At 43.4% G+C, this 19418-nt stretch overlaps 1 protein-coding gene across 2 annotated transcripts in view; it reads right to left on the bottom strand.

Moving 5' to 3' along the window:
• The window catches only part of SLC2A9 (solute carrier family 2 member 9), a gene marked incomplete at both ends in the record, with an annotated part of 106676 nt that extends 91657 nt beyond the window's left edge, over positions 1 to 15019 (bottom strand). The window contains 3 exons of one of the 2 annotated variants that reach the window (XM_082316175.1): positions 1507 to 1667; positions 9106 to 9204; positions 14957 to 15019. In XM_082316175.1, coding sequence (XP_082172301.1) covers positions 1507 to 1667; positions 9106 to 9204; positions 14957 to 15019 — 323 coding nt within the window. Of the gene's footprint in view, positions 1 to 1506; positions 1668 to 9105; positions 9205 to 12914; positions 12996 to 14956 lie in introns of those variants that run through there. The other variant, XM_082316174.1, reaches the window with a different exon arrangement.
• Positions 15020 to 19418: the final 4399 nt, after the last annotated feature.

Below are 19418 nucleotides of genomic sequence, written 5' to 3'. Positions count from 1 at the left end.
CTGCAGTGTGAACAGCAAACTCAAGAACCAAACTTTGACAAGCAGCATCCAGTGTCCCCGAGAGATGCAATCCCTTCCCATCTCTAATCAAGTACTTGTACACGATATCTGTGAGAGAGCTGTTTTCACGGTTTAACAGGCATAAACATGATAAACAGGGGGAGAGTCTTCAAGCTTTGAAGCTCTGCCCTGGAAATACAATCTGCTCCCATCAAAGTGGTATTGATATGACTGAGATCAGCCACCACTTTAACAGACCTGCATACAAAGCTGTTCTATTCTTCGCCAAAAATTCAAGCCTTCTATGAACCCATTTTTTGCTTCACTTTTTAATAAAGTAAAGAAGACTCAGTGACAATTCTGGTAATTAATCAGTCTGAGTCAGGCACAGTTTCATATATTTAAGAAGTGTGTAAAAGCCAAATTGATGATTGGGCAGAAGACATTGCAAACCTAAAAAAAAAAAAAAATAATGTGACTATGAAATATTTAAGAATTGAAAATCAAATGGTGAGGTGAAAGGACAGAATAAATTAATGAAGAATTGATAATAGAGTTACAGTAAGCATGAAATGGAAGAATCCAAAAACATACTCTTTGAGGTGAAAAATGGGATGTGGAAGAGCTGGGAGAACGACAAACAGGCCTACGAGAGTACAACCTAAAGTAATGGCAACAGTCAAAATGTAGAACAGAAAAGTAAGAACAGTGGAGGTGGATGCTTATATTAAGTCTCCATGATGACCTTCTCCGGTGATTTAACTGAGTAAAAATTATCAACTGATATAGAATTTAGAATTAAGGAAAAGTCAAATGAGCAGTTAAGATGAATACTATAATGGCTTTTGTTTTTCATGCCCCTCTAAATATAGGTAAATTACAAATTACTTTTAAAATTCTCTTTGGAAGACTGTATGAAACAAACATTTGACAGAAATATCTAGATAGTACCTGCAACAAAAACGCAAACACACACCAGCACAAACTTTCCTAAAATACTCATATTTCCTCTTGTCAAGACTTAGTTCAGTTCTTTAAACTGTATTTTAAGACACAAGGAAGGAAAAAAAAGAGCGAATTTTTATTACTATATGACAATAAATGTTGTTGAGAAGCAAACAAGACATGTTGATAGCTTTATTTGTGTACAGTAAGATACTCAGCAGACTCTTGAAACAAGAATCTGCCAATCAGATTGTGAAATGTTTCCTATTTTATGGTATTTTCCTTTTGCACTCTTGACAATTCAACCTCCTTGACATCTCAACCCACTGCCAGTTCAGAGCAAATGGCTTCTGTGACTCAAATGATGCACAGTAAGGCCAGAGAGAAAGGTACTAATTTTACTCTTGGAAATTCGGAACTCTTAGAAATGAGCTTTCATAATTTGAAGATGTTTAAATTTGCATTCTGGTGAAGCGAGTTTTAAAAAAAAAATAAAAGTAAAGCCTTCTAGAGAGACCAAGTGAGAAACTGCTTTAGAAACTAGTTTTCCAACACACTTACCGTCCGAAGAACTTCACAATTGGGGTAACAATAATGGCACCCACAAGGCCACCAATTGCAAAAATAGAAACAGTTATAGACCAGAGGAGAGTCAGTGTGCTTTCATCCACTGAGAAGCCATATCTTCTTTCCCAAGTTTCATTGTAAAACTTCTTGATATACTGAAAGAAAAATAATAATAATAGTAATAATAATAATAATAATAGTAATAATAATAGTAATAATAATAATAATAATAATAATAATAATACATGTAAAAATCACACTTTAAGAACACAACTGACAGAAACAGAATAAAAAGAACAGTAGCTTGCTTGCAGGAATCACCCTTGCTCTTCTATCTTCCTCCTCCAAAAAAATGGGGCCTCTCTTCTAGATGCAACTGCAATACAGACTAACCGCACCAGTCAAAGCATACATACCTTTAACTACATGCCAGTCATAAACAAGGAGGGGAAAAAAACACAGGTGGATATGAATGTAGAAGAGGCTTATGAAAGAGAAACTCCTATGAAGCAAGGATGTTACCATTCAGGTTGTCAATACAACATTAACAACAGTTTGGTTTAGCCTTACTGTGTACACATGTATAAACATTTCTGCCCGAACTGGGGCTAAGGGCTCATGCATAGAATCACAGGATGGTTGAGGGTGGAAGGACCTCTGGCGCCCATCTTGTCCAACCCCCCCTGCTCAAGCAGGGCCACCTAGAGCCGGTTGCCCCGGACCATGCCCAGAGGATTTTGAATATGTATACGGAGGGAGACTCCACAAAATCACGCCACTTGCGCTTGGCCAGGTACTGCACATCAGCTGAGCTCCGCTCACTGTTCACATACGTACTCTTAACTTCAGGCAGGTGACGTATCACATCCTAGCATAACAGGTTTTTGGACAAGCCAGGCAAAACTGCACCGCCTAGCATGTGCAATGACTTTTAAAAAAAGAACATGCACAAATGCTAACTACTATTAGTCGATCAGTTTGTTCAGTCACTGATCATTAATCAGACTCTTACATTAGGAGCAAGTAGTTTTACTGCTTTTTCATGGATCTATAGTACCAATAACTGGGAAATTAAAAAGAGGGAGTGAGGGAGGCTCCAGCAGCAGGCAGAAGAGAAAATGTCTTAAAGAAGTTGGTGAATTGGCAGAAATGCAAAGGTAACGAAGAGGAAGGGAGTTGCAACCAATTCCTCACAGACCTCAACACAACTGACATCAAGAAGAGTTTGGCTTGCCTTACAGGACACAGCACCAAGTGCCATACGTTGACAGGTTTGGGAGGGTGTCTGGGAGTTCACATGTAACTTGGGAAATTCCCTCGAAAATGTTTAGAGCGGCTTTAAAAGTTATATAAGTAGGAATTCTTTTGGTAAAAGCCTACGCTGTGCTTACCATGAAACAACATTTATCTTCTCTATTTTCTATTTCAGTCCTAAAATGCAGATCTCAGATTTGCTCAAAATTAAGTGCCTTTCACTAGGCTGTTTTTTCCAAAGGGCCAGTATAGTAAAATTTAGTGACTCTATAGCAATTCTTTAGCATAACACTAGGGAAAAAAAAAAAAATAGAGTGAATTGAAAACAATTGGCATTCATGGATTAAGGGAAGAAGGAAGGCTGTGTCCACTTTTACACTGTATTTATGACACTGCTGCTTCTGGCACCCATACAAAATCAAGGACCTACTAAGGCAAGTAATGAAAGATAACATTTTTCTCCCAAAGAATTTACAGCCAAGACAAATAACTGTTAGAAGAGGGAGGCCAGAGCTGACAGCTGTTGGTTTGATACTGATGGGGGAAAAAAAAGCCCACAGTATCAGCCAAAAAGAGCTAGTTGTCTGAAATCATTAAAATTAAGAATCCCAAATCACTTTTATAAGTATGTTATAGCTTCTCCCCTTCCAATTTACATCAGCTGCTTTTTGACCAAAGTTCAGGCTGCTGAACAAGGTAAGGAATTTCTTTTCAGTAATGAGATGTATCAAACACGAAATTAGACACCTAAGATCCTAATACGAATCTATCAGCCAGACAAGCTGGTTGTCTTCAGAAATGAAAATCCGAGACCTATCTTCTAACTCTTCAGCTATCCTGAGACCTACACTTCTCTCCCACAGCAGCTTAATTTCCTCAAGCGCCTCCCATAAGGGCCCTTCCAGGGTATCTTTTGAAAGCCCAAGTGCCTCTTGGATCTCTGGAGAACTTGGACAGATGCACGAGTCACAGCTCTCCTTTGCAAAAGCCATGTCAGCTCTTCCCCAAATTCTCACTTTTCTACTACAGTTTCTGCTAGTTTGTCAGGTACAAATAACTAATTCTTAGCATGTATGTCCCAAGTTTTTCCCTTAAAAACCACTTTTTTATTAAAGTCACATTAACCCTCTCAGTCTCTCTGTTACCAAGGCTATTTATAAAGAAGCTGACTGTGATACAAAGCCTATATTTTGAGTTATTTTTTCAGTCTTGAACAAATGCTAAGGTATTTTGGCAACCTGACACAAAATTATCACTAATTTTATTCCATATCTCTACTGACATTTCAGCTTCTCCAATACATCCCCTATAAAGAAGGTTCTAGTGTGGGACCTCCCCGGACTTTTCCAATCCAAAACATAAATTTAGTTTTCTTGTCACATCCTTGTATTTTCTGAACACCCTTTTTCAGCTTCATCTATCAGTCTTATATCCCCAAGCCCTCTGTCTGAACAATTTTGTGCCTGCTGAAAGTACTCAAACGCCAGGACCAGCTCACTTTTTTAGCCTTCCATGTGCCAGAGTTTATATTCTTTTTCTGCTTTCCTCACATGAGCACAACTGCAGGTTTTTGAAGGATGCCTTCTAACAACCTCCCTTCCCTGATGGTTAATTACACCAAAGTTTCTTCATCTTTCTAAAAGGTAAAGATGTCATAGCTCCAGTATGACATTTTTACATAGTCTCTGTCTCACCTGTGGAGACATCTCCTATTTACTTTCTTTTTAGTCAAGCTGCCTCATTTTTATGCTGTTCCTGTTTCAACATCAAGCAAAGCTCTGATGCCACCGTGGCTGGTGTCTGATGCTCTGGCGAGGATACAGTACCAGGCAGTCGCTACCGCAGAAGGGCACACCACACTTGTGTAATGCTCTCACCCGTTCTGTGTCACCGCTCCCTGACAAGCTCTACAGTATCACAAAGTTTCATCTTGGCACTTTTCCCCAGTTTCTTCTCAGATTTCCTCCAGCATGTCATAGGTACTAAATTATCCTGGGGCAGCCCTCAGCACTATAAGCCTAATAGCACGTTTTCCCTGTTCAAATTAGGAATTCCAAACTTTAGGTATTCCAGCCTTGGACACATGGACTATTCGATTTGAGGACTTTGTTTAGTTCGAAACACTACCTCTCCACCTGCAAAGTGCCTAAGAATGGTGGAGGTAGAACGTACCACTTACTGTCTTCCTTCTATCAAGTTTCTTGTAGGCCTCTTGTGCCTTGAATTAAAAGGAGGACAGGGATATTTCTCCCATCCTATCTTATATGTTTCTATACAAACAGACAGAAAAAAAAAATCAAAAAAGAAAAAAAAAAAGTCAATTTGGTGCTTGGTCCATTTAGAAGAATCTCACAGTCAACTTTCAAATCAATCTGCCATTAAATCAAGTAATAGTTCTTATCTCTCTAACACCAATACTCAGGTTATATTTAGATTCAGATATTTTCTTGTTTATTTGAAGTTCATTTCTGATAGTAATGAATACTAAGAGAAAACATTTTTAGAACACTATTAGCATTTTTTGCTAATGATAATGGCTAAAAATAATATGCAAATTATTCTCCCCTTGTGTTATGACTAATTTTCTCAGCATAGCTTTGTTATTTACAAGGAGACATCAAGTAACTGCAAATATTCAAGAAAAGAAAGTACAAACTACAACACTCAATAGTAACAGATAAACGTGCTGGCACGTACATCACCTGTGTCTGGATTCCCACTGCCAATAAATGGGAAGTTAATAACACATACAGGTTTTGAGGAGTTGCACATGAAAATGAAAACCCAAAGAAGAAAACAAATCTGATCCAACAAATCCACCGGATTTGAATCCATTGAATTCTGTGGAAAGGCTCTTTTGGGATTTTAATCAGTCGTCTGAACAACGCTAATGGCATAAACATGTATACAAAAATTTTAGCCCCTGACCAAAGCCTATAAGGAATGGTAGCTGACTGATACCAATACCTCGCATTCTGCTGCATCAGTTCATTAAGGTAGTAGTGCTAGGGACATATAAGGGATATATATATATTTTAATGTATGTATACATATATATAAATATAAGGGATATATTTTAAATGTAAGAGGAATATTTTCCTTGTCTCTTTAACTGTAAATAACTTACATCAAGGGAAGAGATGAGCTGGTCTTTAGAGAAGAAAAATGACCTTACCCATAGTTACAAGGGTCACTCCCACACAGTGACAACTATCCAACTGTCTGACACAGCAGGCTATACACTTTTGCAACAGTCTCACTTTCCCCGTACCAGCTCTAAAAGGAACGCAGAGCTGCAGCCGCCCACAAGAAGGGGGCAAGGGCTGCGTGGCAGTAAGCAGCAGAGACTTCGTTTCCCGCACAGAGCACACAGCACATCATTGTTCTACAGACTTTGCCCACCACGGGTACATGGAATGAATTATAGAAATTCAGCTCAGAAGAAGACAGCTTCAACTTGTATTCAATTAAAGCATTTGTCTTCCGACTGCCAAATGCTCCCATATGTTTTTAATAAATTCTGGTAACTCTTTGAACAAGCCCATGGAGACTTCTAATTCTGGGTTTCTCATGTGGTCAAGCGCTGTGTGCAGCGGGAAGCACACCTGCGATGGGCCACTGCTCCTTCCCACAGGAAAACAGGGACTAAGTGGGAAGCGATGTCTGCTCTGAGCAGAGCTGGTGCAGTTTATGCCCCTCTTGCAACAAAAAGGACATTGGACTGACTCTACCTTACGAGATGACCTGCAGTAAAGTTCACCGGTGAGAACTGGAGGGGTATTCCCCTGCAGTTTGATGAGCTGGCACAACTTTCAGCACCGAAAGGAAATGTACACAAGAATTTACAAACAGTTCTTCAATGCTTCAGCCTTAAATGAACTTCCCACGCCCCCTACTCCCCAGCTCAGTCATCGTGCTGACATGTTCAGTTCCAGGATCCTGGAAATATCCCATGTTTTAGTCAACAGTCATTATCAAGCATTTTTTCAATACCTCTCAAAGCATCATACAGTCCTTCTATAAGGTTGGAGGACTTCAGGCATCAAAATGAATTGCACTGAAGTAAATAGAGGCAGAAGATATCCAGCTTCCTACAGAGAGATGCTCATACAATGCAGGCTGTAAGCTGCACATCACCAGAACAAGTTATTTGTCCTACCAAGTTTATAAATGAAACTCAGCTTACAGCTTCTAGAAATTACTGCACTCCCAACATAACCCCTTATAAGACTGCTGTTTATCTACAGCTAAAAGCTGCTCCCCTTTGATTTTCCTCAGTCACCTCACATCAGCATTCCCAAAGGGTCACCCTGCAGCAGACTGATTTGGTGACACACACAGGGGGAAAACAGATGGGGCAAAGGTTCCTTTTCTTGTGCTGCAAGAAGCACAGCTTTGGTAGGGCTCGCTCCTCCCCACCGCAGCTACAAGCAGTGTCCAGACTCTTCCCTTCAACCTGGTCACTGCAGCTGTGGGGACAGGGACAGGGAGGTGGCCTGCCCTGGGCAAATGGATGACAGAGATTAATCCTGGGGCTAGAGAAATTACCACAGGCCACACTGGTATTTTGCTCCTGAACTACACAGCTATGTATTCTTTGTCAGTAGGGTGTACAACTAAGACTGCTCCTTAGCCCAAGCTAATGTATGGCTTAATGGGAATAAGAAGGACACGAAGTACTCCAACAGACACTGCAACACCATGCTGGAAAAGGGCAGAGTTCATGCATACCTGTCAACAGTATGACCAAAGCCATCAACATGGTGCCCAGTTTCAGTCCAAAAGCAACAGTAAAGATTTCAAGCATAAATGGACAGTCCTGGACGCGCTACTAACCACAAGGCCTGGAATTTAGCACTTGTCACAGCACAGTTGCACCTTCAACCTCCCACCCACACTCTGGTCACCACTATAATCTATCACATGGTTCAAGCCTAACCATCTGAGTGCTGCCAAAGAGCACGTCCTATCATCCTTTCCTTCCTTTACTCCTGCAGAAAGTGGCAGCACAGCTCTGATTACCAGGACAGCCCATTTTTTAAATGGCACTTAGAAGTTTAGAAATTGGATCATTCTCACTGCTCTGTCGACAGTACCGAGGCAGTGCAGGAAGGATGTCTACCATCAGGACAATCAATACCATTGCTCACAGAATTTCAGCCTCCTGCTGATTTCTTCCAAGCCATGTTTACCTTCTGATAACTACAAGGTGAAGTGATGCCTAGACATGTCATGCTAGAATAAACATCCAAAATGTCTAACCCTGTGTTATGGGTACAAAAAGTACCAGGAACTTCAAGAAAATTCTCAGAAATTACAAAGGGGGCAATTAAAACTTCCTACATGGTGAGTCTCTTCCTAGTCCTTTGGGTCGTCAGTTTACCAAATAAAATACACATAAGAAACATAAATTTAAAAAAAAAAATCTTTTATTATGTGCATGAATATTGCATCCACCTGTAATGTGACCAACCTGTTTAGGTGGAAACCTAGCCACACATTCTAGTAAGAGATTTCCATAAAAGAAGGAGCTTAGCTTTGGAAAAGAACTATTTTGAAATGGAATTTCCACAGTTAGTTCCCAAAATTTACTAGCTACTTTTTTGAAAGTGTTGCTTGTAACTCCACTGAATTGCTTACTGCTGTGCTTGACTGAATTAAGAGGATCTTTAGACAGCCAGTGTAAAAACAAAATATTCAGATTTCCAGTTGTGATAACTGATATTTTAATGAAATCCCCCCAAATATTCTACACTGATCTCACAGTACTCTATTCATCAAATCTATTCCATACATTGCAGCCAACAGATGGATAACACAGCCATTTTGAATTCAGAACCAAACAAGGCATTGCCACGAAATGCAGAAGAAGAGGCCCATTATTTAAGAGGAAGCCAGGGGCTTTATTTATAATATTGGTACTGTGGGAATGAAATGTTGTGCAACCCTCCAGTACTGAACAATGTGTACAGAAGTTGCTGAACACGTGCATACAGCTACCAAATACTCACTAGTCAAAAAGACAGACTATTAAAAATACTTTATCACGCAAAAGCGTGCAAGAAGATTTAGTGTTATTCGGGGCTTGGGGAGAATGAGAAACAAACCATGCGCACCCACTCACCTCAACAGCAGCGTTTAGTTTCCTGACAGCTACTGAATTTATGTGAAAACCTCATGGACAGCAGAAAGAAGCTTTCAGGCAAAGGAAAGGTACCATATGAGATTTAACCTCTTCTGCTACATCAGGATTGCAGAAGCAGGATGCTGAGGAGCGCACACTAGCTGGACAAGGCTGCCCTCTACTGATACCCAATTCCAGTTCTGTCAGTCACTTACCGCTGCAGGAGCGTTCACCACCGAGAGATTGTAACCATAAAGAAAAGATGACCCAAAAGCACCAGTTAAAGAGGCTACGATAAGACTCCCAGACCAATTCTGAAAAACAAAGAAAAGATGCAGCCACTGTTAGTATGCTTTAAATTACCGTACCTCAGGTTTTAAACACTCCTTATGCTATCTTGCATAGCTCCTGCAGAATGGCCTGAAACACTTCCCCCTGCTGCAATCCAAGGAACAGTAAATTTGAAGTGACAGCATCTCAGTTAACATTTACCAAGGCATAAATGAACATTTGAGCTTCTTTCAACCTCACAGATTTTTGCTGCAAGAATCCTATCAGCCGCACACCAAAATGTAAAATGCTGGAGAAGCATATTCTCAACAGAGGAAACTGTTGGCAACTCACCACTAACACAGCAAAGCAAGGAGTAGCATGTATTCGATGCAACAGGTCTGTGGGTAGACCTGACTTAGGTGAAAGCCTCTGAGATCGTGTGCCCCCCACTCCCATGCATATAAGGATTAGTGCAACTGTGACCAAAGAAGTTAAAATGATGCCTACAAACTAGGTTTTGTAATCCACATGCAAGTCTCCAACAGTAATTTGCTGCCACACACACACTCTGGTGGAGATGTCATTTGCCCTTTTTCCCCAGCGACACACCCGTACCTCTCCCTTTTCAGCTCTCCTCCCTCCATCCCCCTCGTCCTGTTTTTAGCCTACCTCTGCTAACAATTTCTTCTTCCCCATTAGCTGTTGAAAAAAGGTCGGACTGCTTAGATACTGGAGTTCCTGTCAGTTGATCTGAGACATTTTGCGTTAGGGGTCCTTTCCACCTTCCCCAGTATTACCTTCTGCCACTCGGTTCTCCTGCTGCGTTACAGAGAGCGGCAGAAGTGACCACTGCCATTCCCAAGAGAAAAAGTTAGTGTTTTGGTGGCTGGTTGGTTGTGAACCTTGTTTTGTAGATTATGAAAGCCAACTCACCTTTCTTGACTTGTGAGTACATTAAAGCGGATGGCTTTTTAATGTGTTTTGAATTTTTTTTTTTTCAAAACTCTGCTAAGAATCTAGAATTTCAGGCACAGCCTGAAATTACTTCCAGCCTCATCATTCATTGAAGCCTCAATCCTTTCCAAGGGAGAAAGATGGGCTTAAGGAGGCCTAATAAACTCAGCTTCAGTTCTATCACTTATAGCAGACACAACAGGTTAATGAGCGAATACATTCTGTCAACTGCACAAAGCTGTGTGTTCGCTTTGGAAAATGAAGATTTGGAGCATAAACTAGCTTTGTGTAGCTAGCCCATGGCATGGCAGCAGTGACGATAGACTGGAACGAGCTCCAGCAGCCTCAGAGGCACAGCAGGGCAAGTGAAGGCACCGTGGTGGTTAGCATGTACCAGAGCTCACGCTCCACACTGTCGTCGTAGACTCACTGTTATCCGTGACGAAGGGACGAGATACTCGGGTGCCAGGGCAGGGACTGCAGCGCACAGCCCGGCACGTGTGGGGTCTGCCGCGCTCCGTAGCTGCCACTCCCGAGGGCTCAAAACGTGCCCTGTGGAGTGTTTTTAACTTCTTCCACATGATGTGGGAACTTTTAAAAAGATTACACAGTTCATTAACCAGCCTGTTTTCAGCCAGGTCAGGAGCAAGTGTACAGGGGGAAAAGCCTCATGTAAGAAATATATCCCGTTGAGTTCATTACGTAAGCCAAATACAATTTCTTACTATTAGCCAGCTTCTTAAAATGAACCTGCCACACACACAAAGCTTTGCACCAGTACTTTGGTAGCAAAAAGTAGAAATTTTGACACAAAGCTTTATTTAGCTTCTGGGGGTAACACCTCATAGTAGAGTGTCCAATATTCCTCCACTATGCATAAGTGTTCCTACACTTAGGAGGAATTGCTACTACTCTGAATTAATGACACGGAGGAGAATATTCCTGGAGGTCTACCAGGCGGCTCCCAAAGGGCTCACAAATGATAAACGCGAGCTCACAAGTGCTATATGGTAATCTTGATGCAATATTGCTAAAGGGCTCTGCTCCAACAATGCTAGACTCATCAGAAAAATCCTGCAAACAAAATGATTCGGATCATATAGCCTCGCGTGTATTAAAAACTCCAGCGAATGCTTAAACCTCTCAGCACAGGCAAATTGTATGCACATGGGCTAAGCGGAAGATAATGCAGGCCAAATCACAGAAGTGACACCAAATTAGAAAACCCCACATCCACGTTATTTTCAAGTGTTGCAAATAGCTGGGTTTAGAGCCTACTTCAATACCAAGAATTTTTCAAGTATACAGCCTGCTGCAGAAAACCTCAGACTTAATTCAGAGTTTTACAGTTCTTGGCACATGAACTTCAACTTCTCCATGATCTGTCTCCTCACACATTATTTTAAATATTTGCTCAGGCTTCAGCAATGCCAGATAAAAGACGAAAGCACAATGAAGCAAGAACACACACACACAAAAAAAAAAAATCAAACTGTTGCTCAGAACAACATTAACCCTGTGGCAACACTAACAAAAGGAAAAAAAAAAAAAAAACAAACGAACGAACCAATGTGTTTTACAGTGACCGGGAAACGAGGCAGCGACCCCGCCTCCCTCCCAGGTGTTCCTCCACCGCCAGCCGTGTGCTCATGCGTGGCTGCCGCCAGCACAAGGGCAGGCAGGTGTGACCATCAGCACAGCACTAAGTGTTCGGGCAGGAAAGGTGCAGTTCACAGGAAAGACCTGCTTGCTTGTGAGAGTCCGCATTTCTGGTCTTATCCCAGATCCCAAGGTACCACGTTCTGAAAGATGCTTTTCCCAACTCCCGTCCTCGTTCAGTGTAGTGTTTGTGTCAGCTACTACAAGCCTTAAATGGACTTTTTTTTAAATGCATGCCAGTTTGCATTCTAAACACAGTTTAGAATATTGTATTTTGGTTAGTTATAATCTCCTTCTCAGAGTAAAACACACTTGTAGGCGTACATAAGGAAGTTTTAATACTCTTAAACAGACACTGCTAAGACTTTCTGTTGATATTGGGAACGTGGATTTTGGAGCACCTTACTCGACACCCTCAAGGAGGTCCCGTTTTGGGGAAGCACCAAGCAGCCCCGCTCTGGGAGCGCGGCCGCGCCCGCCGAGCCCCGCCGGCGACGGCGGCAGGTGCGCGGGCTGCCGCGGCGGCTGCGCTGCCCCGCGGCTGCGGGAGACGGGGGGACCCTCCGCGCCTCTCGCCCCCGGGCCGGGCCGGGCGGGCTCGGGGAGAAGCGGCGAAGCAGCCTGCGCCCTCGCCTTGCCCGCTCCCACCGCCGGTCGCTTCACCCGCGGCGGCGGCTGCCCTCCCCTGCGGGCGCACACCGCCTCCGGGCGCTGCCCTCCGCCCGTCCTCTGGGTCCGGCTCGGCGGCCGCGGTATTTTTAGCTCTGCCCGCCGCCGGCCTCTCCTGCACCGGCACCAACAACTTTCCGAGCGGGGAAGGGCTCGGCGCCGCCGCCGTGCAACCTGAGCTCTGCCTCGCTCTCGGGGGAGCGGCGGGGAGCTACTCCGGCTCCCACAGCCGCCCTGCACCAGCCTTGCTTTGCCTCCCTCCCCACAGGGCTGGGAAGGGGCCGGAATCGCCCCTTCTCCGGTTAATCGTCCCCGAGGCGCGGGCAGCGCAGGCCGGGCTCCCCGCCCGCCTCCCTGCCTACGCCGCCGGGCTCGCTCCCGCCCCGCCGATCGCCCACCGCTTACAGCGGCGACGGGCATTTCCAAAACAAACCCCCGGGGCGACGCCGCGCTGCTCCGCGCTACTTACGCTGCTGCCTGCGCGGCGGCGGCCGCCCCCCTCCCCCAGCGCCACCAGCGTGGCCGCCTCGGCCCGCGCCGCACGGTCCATGCTGCTGCCGCACGGGCGCAGCGCCCGCGCATCTCCGCCGGGCAGCGCGCGGGGCGCAGCGGGGGCGCGGCCGCGGGAGGCGGCGGCGGCGGGCGGGGGGGGTGCCCGGGCGGGCGGCGGCGGCGCGGGCCGCCCTGGCCCCGTTCCGCAGCGCCGGCGACGGGAGGCCGCGGCTCCCGGGAGGGGAGGGAGTCGCTGGCTGGCGCGCGCCGCCCGGGGGCTGCCGGCCGGGCTCGCGGGACGGAAGAGCCCCCGGCCATCGATCTGCGTGCTTGCGCGCAGCTTAGGCGGGCGTGCGCGTGGCGTCGCGGCAGGCCTCCTCCCGCCGCAGGCACCCACCGGCAGCGCAGCGAAAGGTCACGGCTGGGGGTTCATCGCGGCCCCCGCCGAGCGGCGCGGGGCTGGGGGACCGCGGCTTGCGGGGCTGCCCACGCCGCGGGTGCCGCCTGGACACCCGGGGGGGACCCCTAGGGACACCTAGGCTGCCTGGCTGCGAGCAAGAGGCTAGAGCAAGGAGGGGAAGCGTTTTCCCGTGGTGCCGAGGCTGGAAAGTGAAAGATACCACAAGACTTGTAGCCAATTAAGATGTTAACTACCCGGCGTACGGATGTTTCCACAGCCTTAGGAGGCGTAGATCTGACACGCCACAGTGCTGCTGTGTAACAGATGGTGATTAAACACGCTACCTGGGGAAGAGAAAAGCTTTCAGCTATTACTTTTGAAGGTACCTATTTGCAAACATGGAGATTTTGAACTGCCAAGAGTTAAACTACACCTTCTAGTTGGCAATGGATGAGTATTAAGTGCATCTGGGAGCTCTTCCCAGATGACTGCACTTAATATTGGTGTAAATCTGTGCTGTTTCCACTTCTGACATGCTACGTACCTCGCAACTAGCTTAGAGCTCTCAAAGACACAATAAGTAATACCATAAAGCACTGCAGGTTTGAAAGCAGTTTATGATGCAGCAATTTTGAAGTGTCTTTGGCTCAGATCAAGCTGAGCAGTGTTTGAATAGAAAGCCAAATGCTACTCATTAACATATAAAATTATTGTACATGTGGAGAAATTTCAGCATAGACAGATGATCCGGACATCGCTTTTAATGTCTTTGAATGGTCATAAGTAGTAAAAAAGTCAAGTTAGGAGAACCAAGCCTCTAAAATACATGGAGTGTGTTTGAGATTAATCAGACACCTGTGTTTTATTTAGTTTCATTTTAAATAGCACAGTGCAAGTAGCTCTGTTCATAGATAATATGGCTGCATGTGATTAATAGGTACATAATTTCTCACCTTAACACACTCACATTTTTTGACCTTTTACAATCACCATTAGTAAGTTACAGAAACTAAACACATGCTACTCTCTACACCCATCAAATTTTCATCCTGGCAGCTTCCCCTTCCTCAAATCTCCATGTTCCCACGGAAAGAAGCATCCATTTGCTCTTCTCTCCCATGTCAGAGTGGAAGGGGAAAAAGGGGAAGAACACACAGCTGTGCAGATTCTTGTAGAAGAAAGGTGTCAGAGGCAGAATCAAAGCTTTTTTCCACAGAATACATCCTCCTACAATTTCCTTTTGAAGGCACAGAAACTCTCCTCCAAAATGTTAATGCTGTCCTCAGTGACAGAGTCCCTCCCATAAAAGCGAGGCTTTAACCTATCCTAAAGTCACGTAATCCCACAATGGTTTGCCTAAACCATTTTGGCTTGTTCCAAACCAGACATACGTATAAAGAGAAACACAGAAAAAAATTAGAGGCCAGTGATGCAGCTGCACGGAAAGCCTACTAGCAGTCCAGGTACCAAAGGGAGAAAGGAAACAGCAGCATTCCAGTGTTTGGGACACTGAGGCCATGCCTGCAAGTACTCATATAGGTTCCAAATAGTTATTTTCTGCCTCCAGTCCTCAAATAGCAAACAAATGTGTTAACAGAAGATTTGGGGAATTCACTCACCATTTTTTTCTTCATCACCTTATTTTCTTTCATCTCACCGTTGCTTTGCTGTTTGTTCTCCATTCTGTTACCTTGTTAGGTAATAGCTGAGGAAGAAAAGAGGGAAAGTGGTGGTACTGTTCAGCTGAAGGGTTGGTTGTTTTTTTTTTTTTAGTAAAATCATAAATCTGACCCAGGAAGGACTTGAAAAAGTGTATAAGAAGCCTAGCTACTCCCTTCAAAAGTCAGACCCCCGTTCAGGAAGGCACAGCAGCACCAAACTGAATGCAGATAAAAGCGACCAAAAAATACATGTTAAGTGTGTTTAAGTAGTCTACTCAGAGGGCAGGATGCTCTTTGGAGCAGGAATAGTAGTCCTTAGCACAACTAAAGCATGAAAAGGAAAAAAGCTACGGTGTCAGGCACTTCAGTGGGCGTCCTGTGTCTGTTAGAATAGGAACATCAGACCACTGCAACTACAAAAGGAGTTTAGGTAGTCAGGTGGAACTACATTACTATGGCTGGGTTGCAGCCAGGACATTTGAATTAAATGGTGGTGTGATTCTAATGATTATTAGACCTTCTATTAGCTGGAGCATTGCCTGAATGCATTTGCAAAGGGGGGGGTCCATTTATTTACTGCTCTGTCAAGAAAATTCTTGCATGAACAGAACCTTATGTGCTTTAATACTGTTAAAGGAAATTTTAATCATCATTTATTAAGAAACTAAACTGATTTCTGGGGTTTCAGAGATGGTGAATTATCTGTTATTTACACTGTGCTTCATTGTATGATCATGGGCAGTCTGTCAGTTTGTTCAGTTCATTTGGAATACGGATTACTGGATTCTTCTATCTCAGCATCTTGAGATGACAGCACATTTCAAGATCTCTGCTTGCTTGGACATTATGGTAATGACAGAACCAGTCTTGAATACAAGTTGTCTTGCACACAAGTCTACAAGATAGTGAGCTATGATACATGGGGAGTAACAGTCAATTTAGTGAAGCAGCAGGTTGGAGTGGAAATTGTCTTGAGGTCATCACACATACAAGAGGTTTTCTAAGCAGAAATTCTGTCTGATAGAAGTACTGCCATTGGCAGTACTGCGGCCATTATTTCAGATTATTTCAAGAATCAGGCTGAGCTTTCAAGCAAGCGAAGCTAGAGATGTGACAGCATCCTATAAGCGCTAAAGCCAGAAAAATTACTTTCTTCCATCTCTACCTCCCAGTGCCGTCAATACCAAAAACCTGCAAACAATTCCTTTCCCTCTGCTGCAAAGGGCGTTAGTCAGTTCCTGCTAAATTGCTCTTCAAAAAGCACTTTCAAGGCAAATGTATTTCACTTTATAAGAGAGGTGCTTAGTCTCATCATCAAACAGTTCACCTGTCCCATGCTGCATTTAACAAGCATACCGAAAATAATGTCAGACTTGCTCACTGCAGCACCTGCATACTATGCAGTATTTCAGATATAGATAATGTAGATAATTAACTTAATGAAGGTTCTAACACAGCACGAACAAAGCATGATCAAATCGGAATTTAAGAGCTTACAAGACAAAGAGTATATGGGGCATAGCACCTCAACAGAAACAGCACGGGCTCAGTCAGAAGCAGTACAGGCTCAGTCAGAAACAGTATGATAAGCATCCCAAGAGACATAACTCAAGGTCACAGCTAAGCCACTAGCAAGGATAACTTCTGTCTGCCTTCCCTCCCCGCATTTTTTTTTTTTTATATGGCTGAATCTTCCTCTTGTTCTTTGAGCAATCTTTGAAACACTGTTGTGTCTGTTGTTCCTGGGAAGTTTAATTGCTGACAGTACACCATCTGCAGAAGTGTTCAGATTGAACTGTCCGTCCAATATTTTGGATAACCCTAGTTTCACAACTTTTTAAACATATCCACTTGACTGTAGAAAAAGGAATGTTACCATATCCAGGACAGACATCCAACATGATGCAAAAAATAAGAAATCTGGACTAGGGAGGGAGTAGAAATCACTGAAATCCTGCATGGGTTTGTCAATGTTACTTTTGCAGTCGTCTTGACTTGTGTGCAGGGAAGAGACATGATTACAGCAAGCAGAAACCTGATCTTCAGATTGCAGTGTTTGACAAAATCTAAAGAAGCGATGTTTCACTTAGGGGAATGAAAGTCTGAGATTTGCACTGCTGCTGCTGGTGGCCATTCACCAAAAAGTTTTAACAGATAGGGTGGAAAAGCGTATTCCTTCCCCCTGAAGTTCATATTGCTAGTACCAGATAAGTTGCTTAAGTTGTGGATCCAGAAATATTCATTCATTATCCATTCTTTATCATGGTAGATTAGATCTGTCTGCTCCCTAGCTTGTACAGTTAGTCAGGAGATGACCCACAAATCAGGAAAGGCTCATTTCTGTCAGGCCAGGGGACACTTTCCATTCCAGCATTACAAACAGAGCTACAGTTTGCTTTACCTACTTATCCAGCAGTTTATTTAGCAATGTATAGGTTGAGTTCATTAGTAGGACATGGAATCCAATTGACTCCTACAAATTGTTAGCCTTGGCAAGGATGGCTCAGTGGTTCACAGGGCAGGAACATTATGACTGAAAGAGCAAACTAACTTGAGAGAGGTATGAATAAACCTACAGTAATCTAAATTTGGTTTTGAACTTCTATTGAACATTCAGCATTTGTTAACTGACTGCAAGTCAAGAAAAACAAAAGCTATCTGAAAGCTGTTGTGTTCACAAAAAGCAAACACGCAAAGGGAGCAGTTTCAGATTAACTCAGATTTTAAATAGCTATATTTGTTACGTTAGATGACACAATCACCAAGGAGTTGGCCACCTCAGAAAAGCTGAGTTATAAGTCACAGTTATTAAGAAAAAACCCCAAACTAAGAAGAATATAAGACCTGGAATAGATCAATTATTGTCCAGCCTGGGTACAAAGCACTGTTTGGGCCAGTGCTCATTCCATTTGCCATCTTGTTCAGGTGGCCTGGACTTACATCAAGCCACTGGTCACTCAACCCAAGGCACAACACAAGCAAGCTTCAGGCAGTTTATCTGTGATATAAAAGGTTCTGCTGACACAAATTCCTCATGATGGGCATACACGGCTTCCATGTCTGTCTCCCAAGTGCAAAATATATTACCTCTATAAAAAGTTTATGTCTGTGTCAACATTGCACTACTATGCACAGGGAAAACGTGGAAGTCAGAAGTGCAGCTTCCAGCTGACAAAATTCACTTGTAATTATAAACCAGCACAGCCTCTCAGGGACGGAAAGGGACTGTGTTGCACTCCTCAAAGCAAACCTCTCTCAGGTGTAGCACAGAATAGTTTGGTTTCTTTTAAAGATGGGAAAAAGAAGCACTAAGAGGGACAACACTGCAATAGGGTGTGAATTGCTAATCTTTGGAAAACACAGTGTAAAAATAACCAGAACAGGCTCAATAAGTCCTACTGGGCCATGGTAGACTGACATCTAATAATTTTTGCCTTCGGAAAGGCAAAATTGTCCAACTTGAGAACTTTGGTTCCCTATTCATTGTAAATAGGTAGGTGCCTCAGAAGACCTTTTTTTTTTTTTTTTTGTTTGATTCAACACTAAAACTCTAGTAAAAGAGGATGGAGGAGAAAAGTCCTATCCCGTAGCTTGTATGCTTTAGAGCTACTGCTGCTACTTTTTTCCACTCAACTCACAGCCGAAATTCTCTGTGACTGACCACTTTGTGCCTTTTGGTAAAGAAGCCATCCTTACAAGGTAACAGACTTAAGCTGAGGACTTCCCTGTGCTTCCAGCTAGATGCTTCTGTCACTGGTCTACGGCATGTACTTCAATGAATGTGCTCCACTCCCTGGTACCGTAAAATCACACATACACACTCACACAAAAGAAATCCACCATCTATTAATGAAAAGATTGATTAATTAGAGCATCCAATACAAAGAACACATTTCAAGTTTCTGTGTCCCCCAAATCAGGAATAATTTATGTATTAGATCCTGATAAGTGACGTAACTATCTGGTTAAAATAGGTGTTCTGGAACTCCATTAAGAACTGAAGGGATTATTTTCTTCTCAAGTAGTTTTGTTAAGCTAGATCTATTCTGGTGCAAGTGAGACTGTACAAGTCAATGCTTCTTATACTGTTTGTGGAAAACGTCAAACAGTCCCAATATTAAAATACCATTGTTGGAGTCAGGTGTGGCATGACTTTATTTTGGCACAGAGCATTCCTATGGTACTGAACCATTTAGCAAGAGTTAATCTCAAATACTGTAGACACCCCAGCTTCCAGAAATACCTGTTCTCTTAAGTAATAGGTTGACAGTGTTAAAAAAATGTGTATGTCTCTTTTTATGTATCTCTGTAGTAGCAGTCCAAAAGTGTCTTTACAAGATGATGAATTATTGTATCTGGATTTCAGTATTTCATACAAGTCACAATCTGATCTCTTCTACTGAGAAGGGGAAAATCTGAA

The sequence above is a fragment of the Platalea leucorodia genome, assembly GCF_965183815.1.
Source record: "Platalea leucorodia genome assembly, chromosome: 6".
Classification (NCBI taxonomy): Eukaryota; Metazoa; Chordata; class Aves; order Pelecaniformes; family Threskiornithidae; genus Platalea; species Platalea leucorodia.
The sequence above is the reverse complement of the archived record's forward strand: the minus strand, read 5'-3'. Positions and strand labels throughout refer to the sequence as shown.